This window comes from Anser cygnoides, chromosome 22 (genome assembly GCF_040182565.1).
Source record: "Anser cygnoides isolate HZ-2024a breed goose chromosome 22, Taihu_goose_T2T_genome, whole genome shotgun sequence".
Classification (NCBI taxonomy): domain Eukaryota; kingdom Metazoa; phylum Chordata; class Aves; order Anseriformes; family Anatidae; genus Anser; species Anser cygnoides.
In genome coordinates, this window is record NC_089894.1 from 3,261,959 (window position 1) to 3,274,272 (window position 12,314).

Genomic DNA, 12,314 nt, shown 5'->3' on the forward strand with positions numbered 1-12,314 from the left:
AGCATTAATATCTTAATATCGCCACTGGGCTCCACAGCTGTAAATTTAAGACCAATTATAGATACGGCTATAATTCAGTGAAGAACCATCAATTGCCCGCTGAGGCAAACTGCTGTATTACCACCTGTAATCTCATCGTCAGTCAACAGCAGCAGAGATTATTTATACATATGTGTCCCAACCCTCATGCAATAATCTTAGGCATAGTCAAGAAGATGGCTCACTTCAGTTTGTACTCAAAATACTATCCACCTGGGATACTGCTTGCATAACCAGACACTCAGAAGAAAGGAGCAATAAAAGCCAACACTAGCAGCTCCACTGACAGTGCACAGGGAAAAGAAGCTCTATCTTATAGTATTCTTTATTTCAGTTCACGTGGATCAACCCTAAAACTTTTTTTTTTTTATATACCAATTATATTCAACATTTCTGATAAAGTAAAAAAAATAACTATGGGAAGACAGAAATGCATGAGCTCGCAGCCGTTCTGGAAGAACCAAGTGCAGTTGAAAACAGTCAAGTACACAGCCCCATGTCCCAGTATTTTGTTCCAGTTCACACATCCTGTTTCTACATAAGAGTAAAAAGAAAAAAAAAGATTATTTAAGCATCAGCTAATGATGCAAAGTAATAGACACAGCCGAGCACCAAGAAATGTAATTATATCATTTCTCTTAATTCTAGACATTCTGATGTTCTGAATTCATGTATATTGTAGGCTATCAATCAGGTCTCCAGCAACAGCATCCCTGATCAATTAAATCACCAAAAATGCTGTCAAATGCCACATAAGCCATAAGCACCTCTGGAAAATTATTGTAAAGACGTGCAACTGTTTATTAAGAATGCACTCATTCAAAGGCTACAAGATACTAAATGTTGTACCTTCACAACAACATCTGATCTGGGGAAAATACAGGAAGACTGACACTAGTCAACTACCGTTACATATCTCGTGCAGTTGGTGTGATTTTTTTACAGAAAAAGAAGTAGGAAGATCACATTCCCACAGGAAAGAAAATTATATTCTCTCCAGAGCAGTGTTTTATACCCTGGGATCATGGCTTGAGTCACATCTCCTGTCTATACACAGATCATTTAAATCCCTCCCATCCTCCTGCAGCTCATCACAAATATTATTCTAGGCTGCTGGTGATGTTAGGCTCTAGCAAGCAGGGTTTTCAGAGAGGAAACACGTGTTTCTCTAACATTACAATTAATTCGTCAAGCAAATACTACACAAAAGGAGAATACTTGATGCAATCTAGACTTTCACAGGCCCACTCCCAAGAGGCTAGGTACTAAACAGTCACCAAGTAAAGTCTTTGCAGAAGCAAGTGAGAAAGTAGGGCAGAAAGTAGAAAATACTTTTCACCAAGGCAAAACCAGAGTTATCGGTGTATCGCAGTCACAGAGATATTTATTAATCAAGTGAGAAGTGTAAACAAGGGTGAGACGTGACGAGGCACATGAACATAAATACGATTTTCCTAGGTGAAATCAGGAGACAACTGAAGACCTTAAATATGCTCCACCAACAGGCAGCAGAGTGGCAAAGTTCAGAGCAGATAAAAGCAAAAAATGCAAATCAGAGAGCTACATGACAGCTTTAAATTAACCACACCAACTCAGAAAAAGTAACTGAAGAAAAAAGTAACTGATTTTAGACAGCTTTGGATAGATCTTGGCACAAACATGTGAGGCAGCTGAAAACAAGGAAGGAGTTCGCATGCAGTAAAGACAAGCATGGGGAATAATGTCCTGGTTGCCAGGCTCTTACTTGGGATAACGGTGACACACTGGGGTGGAGAAGGCAAAGGAGAATATAATGGTTCAGAGAAGGTAAAGAAAATAGGTAAGAGCCTGGAAAATCTCACAAGCAGAGATGCTGAATAACTGGAATTATGTTAGGAAGCAACGGATGGGAGAAAAAAAAATACAGTGAAACATGGAATGGCATGAAGAAAGAAGGTTAGGAGCGTGTGGTGCTGCTTGCGTGGTTCTTTGAGCAGAGCAATGCAGCCTCCTCCAGCCGTGCTTGGGATGTGCAGCTCATTGGACACTACTCTCCATGGCTTGGGAAGCCAAGGCTTCCCTAGAATCGTAGAATCATGAAAATTCAATGTTTGCAATGGAAGACACCTCCAAGATCATCTGATCCAGCCACCCCCTACCACCAATGTCACCCACTAAACTTCTGGGAAAGAACCACTCCCACAAGCCCTGAGAATTGGCAACAGATTTCTTTATTGCCGGGACATCCTGCAGGTAAGCCTGCGCGATGTCCGTGGTGTTTGGCGGCTCCAAGCTAATGCTTGGCATGGAGCCTGAGCGACGACAGGTAGGGAGCCGGCCGAGCACTCCTGCGACGCTGTCGGTGCTCTCGGATGGCAGAGAGCAGAGACATACCGCGGGAGTCCCAGGTCTGTTCTGGCGCAGGTGGATCCACTTCCATTTCTTCCTCCACATCTTCTCGTGGATTCAGCTCCATGGGCTCCACGGTGCTTGGAAGAAGGATAAGCCAGTCCTTGCCTGGGACAGCCCAAACGCGATGCCTTCCATTCGGAATGTTTTCCGGCCAGGGTGCCGAACCAGGGGGTCGACCAGTTCCACCCCTAGGACCCATGCCACTCTTGGCTTGATTTTCACGCACGGGTTCGATGCTGCCGTCTGTTTTACGGCCGTGCCTGGGTCCCACACTGCGTTGCCGACTGTGGGCACACCTCTGCTCCGCGCGGCTCTCTGCCTGGTGCTCCTGCCTCGGCACCGCTCCACCGCTGCGCCACTGGTAAGGCCCAGGCCCCCTGTCGCTGGGTGGATGAGGGGGCGGCCTGTTCCCTGCGTCGTTGCGGTACCAGTGGTACCGCTTAAATGTGCCTATGGGCTGTGCGCCAGAGGTCTCTCGAGCACTGGTGTCTCTCGTGCTGCTGGCGCTATACCTCCGCCCATGACACTTCTCCATGTTAGCTGCCCTCTTTCTTGGTGATTCTTCGGACGGCATAGCTGTCCTCGCGCACCAAGGAGGGCCGCTTCTCGCCTTGCCGCTCCTAGTCTCCTTCCTGCCGCGTACGCTGGCTATCGGAGGACCTAGCTGCTGAGCGGGTGGTGGCCAGCTGCAGGGGGGCCTGTTTTATAGGGCCCGCAGCAAAGGTGGGGCAGGGGTGGCCACTGTGACCTCAGCAAGGCTCTGTGATGGAGTGGCCCATGCGTGCCCAAAGGCAGTTGTGTTGGGACTGGCCTGGAAGATGCCCTCACGTGGAAGAAGGAGGAGGGTTGGTGGGGCTGAGGGCCCCTTTTCTGGGGCTGGCTCCCCCGGGCCACTTGGCTTGCCAGAGAGAAAGGCTGTCCCTTGACCACAGGGACCGTCCTGCACCTCCCATCCTGTGCCCTGGCTTTATTTTTAGCACTGTTTTTTAGGCAATTTCATTCTTTTCTTTACAGAAAAGAACAGAAGCAAGGTGCATCTTCAGCCCTAATTCCCATGTGCGCTTTGCGCTCTGAGTGAAGAATTTCTTCCTCACATCAGATCTGATCTCAATCTCCCCTCCATTTGTTCAGAGCCATTATTCCTTGTTCCCTGGCTACACTCCCTGATAGAGTCCCTCTCCAGCTTTCTTTTAGGCCACTTTTATGGGTTAGGTTTGGTGGCAAAACTGCAGGACCGTGCAAATTGCAGCCTGATAAGACCCTGTTCCACATGACGTTTTGCAGCTCAGGCTCTAGCCTCTCATCAGTGTAACACAGAATCACAGAAACATTAAGGTTGGAAAACACCTCCAAGACCACCTGGTCCAGCCCCCCCCCCAATGTCACCCACTAAACCATGTCCCCAAGCACCACGTCCAACCTTTCCTTGAACGGTGACTCCACCACTTCCCTGGGCAACCCGTCCCAATGCCTGACTGCTCTCTCTGAGAAGAAATGTCTCTGCCCTTAAAGCATGTTCTGATTCTGCAAGGCAATATAACATTACAGCAGTTTTCCCAGAGTGTTTCAGACTCTTCCTTGTGTCTACCCACCGTTTGTAGCGTTCACACTGAACAGTAAGTTCAGCTGAACAGTTAAAGAGACACACCAAAGGGGACGAACAGCAGCTTATCTCACACGAGAAGCAAATTCTCGCTGCTGAGGAATTCATGTCCTTTTCGGCTCTTTCCAAGCAATTGCTTTGCTTCAGGTGCCTCATGCATCTATGGCATATTTATGTAAATAATACATGCTGTGTTTTTAGAAGTAACCTGTCACATTGGGAAGCATGTACAGAAGAGATTCAGAGAAATGCCAGCACAATTGCAAATGCCACTATTCTTTTGATTTTGTAGGAGTAGAGACAGGCCTTATGTTCTCAGATACTGATTATACCCTCTCAGAGAACAGCCCTTCCTCGCATTGTGTTCTCTGCACCTTCTGGGCTTTTTTTATTTATATCTTTGTTGATCCCTATGTGAATCAGTCCTAATTTAACTTCCTGCCTAGCTTATAGGGAAAAATGAAGGTCCAACCCTCAGCCAATAGCAGAAAAACCTTCAAATGAGCTTTCCAGGTCTCTGCCACTGCAGGGTGAGAGGCACCAGGCTTTGGAGATGGTCCTCTCGAGGGAGCATGGTGCCACAAATGACAAGGGAGAAAAATGGGAAAAAAAGCCTTATTCTAAAAAAGAAATTGTTGTTTCCTAGGTGATAAAACAAAATCTGGTGGTGTGCATGAAATATGCATTTAGTTTCCCAAGGCAAAAATCTTGAAAATTTCCTCTGAAAAATAAAGAGCATCATAATGCTCAGTAAAGATGTATTTTTCCACAGGCAGAAATGACCTGCTTCTACCTATACCTACTGCGAGAAAGCAAACACATGCACATCCCATCAGCGAGACGTCAAAGTCTCTTCACAGGCATTCTATAAAAAGAACTAGAAAACCTTCGGTCCAAACAGATTCGCTTGCTGTTATTCATCTCAAGCTGTTGAAATTAAGACCCCATACACTCAAGCTAAAGAAAACTTTAACAGCAGTTTTCAATACTTCAAGAGCAGCTCCCTGGCTGTTGCAAGTTGCTATTACTTTCTTGACTTCACTAGAGCAACGTCAATCAGCTAACAAAAAGTCTGTTTCAAAGAAGTTAACGGTTAGCAAATATCTTACAATCCACAGCAGATATGTTCTATATGTAAACTTTTTTACATACATGAACTCCAGACTTGTGTCTGTTCAATTTTCCCAGTACTTATCCTCTTAATGTCATTTCTTTTCAAAGAAAGAAGTGTATTAGACTGCAATTATCTGAAAAATTTAAGGATCAGACACGTAATATTGCTGTTGAAAGACAAGAACTGCTTTACGCATGGTGGAAGGAAGGTACGGCACCTTATTCAAAGGCGTAAAGGAAGTCTGATGTGGCTCCAGAAATAAAACATTTATCTCAACTCAAAGTGCTCTCTTGTTACAGTAACACCTTTCTGCCTGACACAAGGACCAGCAGAAACAGCACATTTTGCTCAAGAATCCCCAAATAGGCTGAATCATGAAAATATACCACCAATGAACTTGAGTAACCCTGGTCTGTGGACTGACGCTTTGTTGAATAGCATTATTCAAGCAATGAAATCACCTGATAAGTAATTACATTTTCATTTCTGTAACACATTTTTCAGTCCCCTGCTAAAGCTTGTGAGAGCCAAGTTTCAGCTGAGAAACAAACAGTAACAGTCAATTTGCAAATCCACAACAAACCAGGTTTAGCATAAGAAATTTGACAAACTTCACTGCAGTGAAAATAGCTCCCTTTCTAATGTTCAGACCATCAATACAGCTTGACCGTGCTAACATCAAATGCCACACTTGTGCAAGTAACGTGGTATTACATGGGCAATTTAAAAAAGGATAAAGCTAACAAGAAGCAATTTCATGTTTTTATTTTATTTATTTTTTTTTTAAAAAAAGAAATTCCCCCTGCCCAGTAGCACTGACTACAGTACTTTTTGGGTAAAGAAGCCGAATGTTATTTTTGACAAAAAACACCTTAGTTTTAAAAAGACAGCTCAAAATGTAAATTCTTTTATGTGACACAGTGAAAGACAGGCTAACACTGTTTTCAGGGAAAAGACTGTGTTCATCTAGTCAAAGAATGAAGTTGCTTACAGGCTTTACAGCAATTTTCACTCTTGCTTAGTCTGCAACTCTAAGGTTCAGATTTAATTTCGACTCTGTAAAGAAGTACATTGGTTGGAAAGTAAAATGATAAATCTTGAAATGTCAAATCTTTGTCTTGTTAGCTTTCAAATTTCACTATTGTTTGTTTCTCTCCTTTGTTCACTTCAAGCTTGCTTGGACATTTCTTGTCCATATATGAGGGAAGACAAGCAGTTCACTCAAAAAGTTATTACATCCAAGCATGGATTTGAAAGGGGTCATTTGCTTTTGAGTTTAAACCCAGAGATGCACTGAAATTGCCAGGCTTACATACGTCATTAAAGATCCCAGATGCGGGCTTGTCCTCAACAGTAATGCTGGAGTGATTTTATCCATTTGTTTGGGAAGAGGTGCTTCCTACTAGTTTCTTCAAGGCCATCATTTCACTACATTTAGCTGTTTTTTCTAAGACAGATCTTTAAGGATGAAGACCAGAAAAGCATTAATGACTTTGAAGACTCAGGCACAGCTGGGTTTGGAGGAGCAGCCAATCCCACGTGCCAGCCAGCTGCCATCCTCTGCTGGCACCTGCAGGTTCGCCTGTCCTACCTGAGCCATTCGTAGCCTCCTGCCATGCTTGTGTGTGTTTCCACTGCTGATGACTTCAAAAGCCAGGCAAAGATGTCCCTAGCTAACCAGCAAAGGAAGGATGAAGCCTGACCTCTCTGATAGACGAGAGTGACCAACGATTTAACCTTTAAAATGATCAAAAAAGTTGCAAGATAATTTAAAAGCCTCAAGACCGCAAGTCTATAACCTTGCAGTCTCTGTGGTGTTTCCCTATTTCAACTGAGCTACTTTTTTTAAAGCACCCATGATAAGCTAAAGCTTTCTTTGCCTCTGCAAGCACTGAAATTTCAGGTAGAAACCTACTTCATGATGGGCAACATCTTCTCTGTCTCCAGACTGCTTTTATTATTATCAATAAAGTGGTAGGACACCAATGCAACAAACCCCAGCAGAAAATGCTTTTTCCAACACAGTAAATGCAGTAAAAGAAAGTATAGAAACAAGGCCTGTTTGCATTCTAAAAGGTTTCTTCATGCACCATAAACAAAAAGGAACTGCTCAGATGCTTGCCTAAAGGTAAGAGTTCTGTGCTTGCAATTACTGAACAGAATAAGGTACGGATTTGTGTTTCAAAAATCTGCTTTTACCTATTCCTGTGCAGGATATTGTCCTTTAAAGCTGAATCAGGAGATAGTGAGAGAAACAGAAGGATTTAAAAGATTAAAAGTTGCGTAACAGTGAGCAATGTATGTATACCCACTGTGGGAGTTTAATATTATACACACACCAAGTAATTCCCCTCACCGTCTCTCCATTCTTATTCAAAATGACAACTCGTACAGTCACTTTGTTAAGAACTGAATATTGTATTTTTACAATTATTCAAGTTTAGCTAGAAACAGCAATAATTTGGTTCTAGTTTATTAAATGAATTACAATAGGAATTCCTTTGTTTTCAGCCTAAGGTGAAAAAAGTCAGGGTGAAATTCTTCTGTATTTCTTTCTCTGCCACACAGATTCCAGACAAACTGCTGCCAAGATTGTAAAGATGAGATTCAGATTCAGACTCACCCAATCCTCCTTTAATCCTAACAACATAAACCAATATTCACTCAAACCATTCATTTAATCAGCAAACCACGCTCTTAAAGCGAACACGTTAAAAGCAATGGACTACTCGACTGAAATAGTTTTAGCAATAAGAGATTTCTATTTTTATATACAGAAATCACTTACTGTTGTATAAATAATATAAATCACTACCACTTGCAAAGAAGTTTTGTTATAAAGTGAGATTTCTCACTGCAAAATTAATTTTGTGTTAGTGTTAAATATAATATTTGCAGAATCATAAAGATCACACACATGCTGTACTTCTGGGAAGTGAAGACCAACTACAATAGCACGTTTTTGGAAATAAAAAGCGTATACAAATATAAAGCTCCTGAAAAACACTTGAATATCAGTAGCCCTGCCATTGAATGTTTTTGTCTTTGTAAAAGTCAAAGTATCTTATCCTGACAGACGTTTAAAAACAGCATAATATAGATCATTCTAAACTACCCATAAAAAATTATGCAAGCACATTATTCTAATTAGTTTTTAAAACCTTTCAATCAATTTAAGGAAAAGAAAAAGAACCAACTTTCTGCTATGGAAAAAGTCAGACCCAAGCCAGTTACACAGAATTTATTCATTCCTCTGAAATGAAGAGGCCAGAGAAGCCCCTCAGAAAAAGCATCCTTTGGTGCAATAGGTTCAGAATTACGTATCCATCAAAAATCACTGACACTATTCCTTAAAATAGGACTGCTTTCAACTGCCACCTGTTGAAATATCTCCAGCATTACCTCTCCTCACCCTTTGCTTCACAAAATTTCAGCTGCAAGAATTTTCCCCACCCAGCTCACGTGTCTGCAGACCACGCACACGCTGGTTACCTTGCGGACATGACACGAGAAGAGGACGTTCATGTACTTGTCTTTCCGTTTCAGCTCAGTGGCAACAGGGATGAAGGAGCCCGTGGTCTGAGGGTCATCTGGTCTCTGAAAGAGCAAACAGGCACACAATTCTTCTTGCTTACTAAAGAAAGTAATTGCATTACGTCATGCCAGGCCTGGCAGAACCACAGCTGCACCACCGAGTCTGAAGGCTTCGGCCAGTCCCTGCCTCACTGAAGAGCAGCAGAGCATCTGGAGTTTTATGTGCTTTCTGAGAAAACCTTAACAAAACAAAATGCTTGAAGGAAGGATGGAGTAAAAGAAGCATTGCAACTTGCCTAGATAGAATTTCTTTGTTCCTTTTCATTTAATGCTATTTCTTAACATCCCATTTTATCTAGAATTTCTGCTTTATACTTACTTCTTTCTTTCCTAGGCTTGGGCATTTGAAGTGTCAGCTAATGGCACTACTCAGTATCATTTAATGTTGTTTGGGATGCTCACTCTAACTAGGCTTTGTATTCAGAAAATTTAACTTGTACTACAGTAGAAATCAAAGACCATCTGGAATCCACAGAAAAATCGTGAAACTACTCTCCCTTCCAATACCCACTTTTTCAAATTTCATATCACTTTTCTACCCTTTAAGTGTTCTGAGCCGCAGCCGTTGCAGCAGTCCCCTTCTATTTGCATCGGTTACTTCATTTGGACTCACCAGTGCGATGTAATTCCCCTCCCATGCTCTTTGTAGCCCAAGATCAGCTCTGTGACCCTTCAGCACTTCCATGGCAGCAACCTTTGCCCTCAGTTGAGGTAGGTCTTTTGATGGGATGCTCCGGATGAGTTCACCTGCTCTCCACCTGCCACAGAAAGCCTGAGTCAGGTCCACAGTCTGTACCGTGCACTATGAGCACTAATTTTGTCAGGTCAGCAAACAAGGACAAGCTTAGACTACAAATGGCAAGGAAAAAAAAGAAGTCCTTCCATTGAATCCCTTCATAAAATACTTAGGTTTCCAGCTTTAGATGACATAGCACCTTTGATTCCTGACAACTTTTGCTGGTACACTTTCCCCTCCCTCCAGTGCCCAGAAGTAAACTACCAGCACATCTGTTTGCAATAAAGTTTTTGCAAGCCATTTTTTTGGCTTGTTTACAACATCATTCTCCTTTAATAACAGAATTTGGCCCTACGATTGAAACCTAACCAACTGTAACATGAAACAGGACAGGACAGGACAGACCAGCAATTACTCTACACCATACTCCAGCCTTCAACAACACCAGTTCCCTAGGACTATGGCTGTGAAAAGTCTTTAGTAACTAAAATTTTGTGGTTATAATAACTGAGCTTATTCAGAAAGCAGGATGCCCACCCAGATAGGTTGTGGATGGTTTTCAAGAGACATCTGAGAAAAAAAAAAAGTTGACCCAATCTGGTGCTGGTGGTAACACTGCATCAAGCAGATGGCTCAACTAGAGATCTCTAGATGTCCCATTCAACCAACATTTCTGTTGTTCATTGACTTTCAGAAGTTATCATTTTTCAAACTGGAATTGTAACTGCTTTATACCCCTCTTGTCTACAATACCAGAATTGCCAGAGGAAAAAGGTTTTAGATATCAGAAGGTTGTAATAAATGTATAAAACACCTTTTCTGCATATGGTGAAGAGTGAAACACTGCTTAATCTATTGCAGAAAAAATGACTTCTTAATGACTTCTTAAAAAATGACTTGATGGAGTCCAGAAGATTCCTTTTCTCTTTCCCCCAGCCTAACACCAGCTGCTCTTTTCTTTCAAAACTGATCAGAAAGGCCAAGAGAGGGGCTGAGGAAGAAAATACAATGTCCATCCTGAGTAAATCTCTGAAACAGAATAATTATTTGCATGGTCAAGAGTACCAGAAGCCACTAATACCTTCATCTTTGATTCCCAGTTCATGTTCTCTATTCATTTTTCCAATGTTTACGGAACAAGTAGTAATTGTTCAGTCCTCTGGGTTAGACTGAAAACACTAAAAGTTTTATTTGTACCTATGGTAAATCATCTGGAGTGCCTCTTCAAATCGGTGCAGCACTTTTGGTGGAGTGGGCCATTGCACATGCTTGCCATAATCCTTCATTGACCTCACATTGTGAAAGCGTTGGGCAACTTCATGGATGTAGGCCTTCACTTTGTAGCGGCGGTAATACTTGAGTATCGTCAGGGCAGCCTTTGTCCTCTTATAGCGAAGACGAGCCAAAGTGCCCCTCCAAACCTAAGAGTCAGTGGAGAAGACAGTTTTAGCAATAAAAAGGAAACATTTCTCTCTTTACTCTTCTATACTGCTAAAATCCATAAATACCTAAAATCATAAATTTTAAAGAAAGGGACTCTTCTACGCCAATAGGATCCAATTAGAAAAACATCACCAAACAGACACTGTGCTTACCTGCCTACTTAGAAACAATTCTAACTCTGTTTAAATGCTAGAATGGGAAAGATTGCTTTGAAAATAGTTTGGGAGACCAGCCGTGTACTGAAAAGCAAGCAATTCTCCAACATAAGTAACATCCTCCAAAGCTCACTTCCAAAGTCGCTGCCATGTTCGCCCCCAAACGTGGAGCCCAGGTCTGCCAGCACTACTGCAAGCATTGCCCTGGCCTGGAGAGCACTGCAAGCAGAAAACGTGCCACGGTCTGGACTTCTCCTTTGGACCCACCAGGTAGAGGCACGCTGCGAGGTGGGTGCCATGACCGTACCTTGCTACCGACTCCTAGCCTGCTTGGCTCCAAGACCCCACTTGCCCTGCCCAACAAAGCCCGGCCAGGCAGGGCAAGCTGTGTTGGTTTTACCCTGTAACCAGAGAAATGCGTATTCACCCGAGTGCTGCCAAGCTCACGTGCACATCCCTGAGGAATTCATGAACAGCTGTACTTTGCTTCTAATATAATCCACCAAGATGAAGGTTGTATTTTTGTTTCCTTGTAGAATTAAACTGGAAGGATAATGAGCCTCCCGCATACGAAGAGTGCTTCACTACTCGCTATGGGCCCTGCTGGAGAGTTTATTTCTCTCTTGAGAAACATCCCATAGCACCATTGATGCATATCAAGCCTTCTATTTACAGAAGAATTAATTAATTACCTGAGGCAATTTCCAACATGATATTCTCTTTATAAAGCTGATGTCAAAGGTTCTCTTGACAGCTTTACTGATAATCCTGAAATTTAGCTGAGAAAAAACATAAGCAGCAAGAGGTAAAAAGCAGATGTGAGGGGGGGGGCTCTTCTCTGCATGCTCACAATTCAAAGAGGAAGTAGAAACTTTGGGGTCCAAACCCTCAAAAGCAGAGGACTCTCATTCCAACCTCTTTCAGAGCAACCCCTCCTCATTCTGCTCTGGCCTCACTGCCCTTGCATAGGATCTGTCTTCACAACAGGTACGATAGATCCTCACGGCTCTTGCAGAGCCTGGAAAGCTGATTTAGCGCCCACTCCCTCACTGGTGCATTTGATGCTCTCTGAAGCACATTTGTGTTCCAGCACATGAAAACTGAGTCAAGACCCTACATAGCATTGCCCAAACATCCGATGGTAACACTGAGACATTCCATCCCTTGCATTTCAGTGTGTCAAACCAACTGCAAGTGTGCAACCTTCAACACTGGAAAGAACTGGACTGAAGGAAATGA

General features: G+C 42.8%; 1 protein-coding gene across 4 annotated transcripts in view; it reads right to left on the reverse strand.

The window, feature by feature from the left end:
• The window catches only part of MYO1D (myosin ID), a 157,848-nt gene that overhangs the window by 64,319 nt on the left and 81,215 nt on the right, over nucleotides 1-12,314 (reverse strand). For all 4 annotated transcript variants that reach the window (XM_048047785.2, XM_066981882.1, XM_048047787.2 and 1 more), the window contains exons 17-19: nucleotides 10,675-10,898; nucleotides 9,355-9,499; nucleotides 8,640-8,744 (exon numbers count right to left, since the gene is read on the reverse strand). In XM_048047785.2, the coding sequence (XP_047903742.1) occupies nucleotides 8,640-8,744; nucleotides 9,355-9,499; nucleotides 10,675-10,898 (474 nt within the window). The remainder of the gene's footprint in view (nucleotides 1-8,639; nucleotides 8,745-9,354; nucleotides 9,500-10,674; nucleotides 10,899-12,314) is intronic.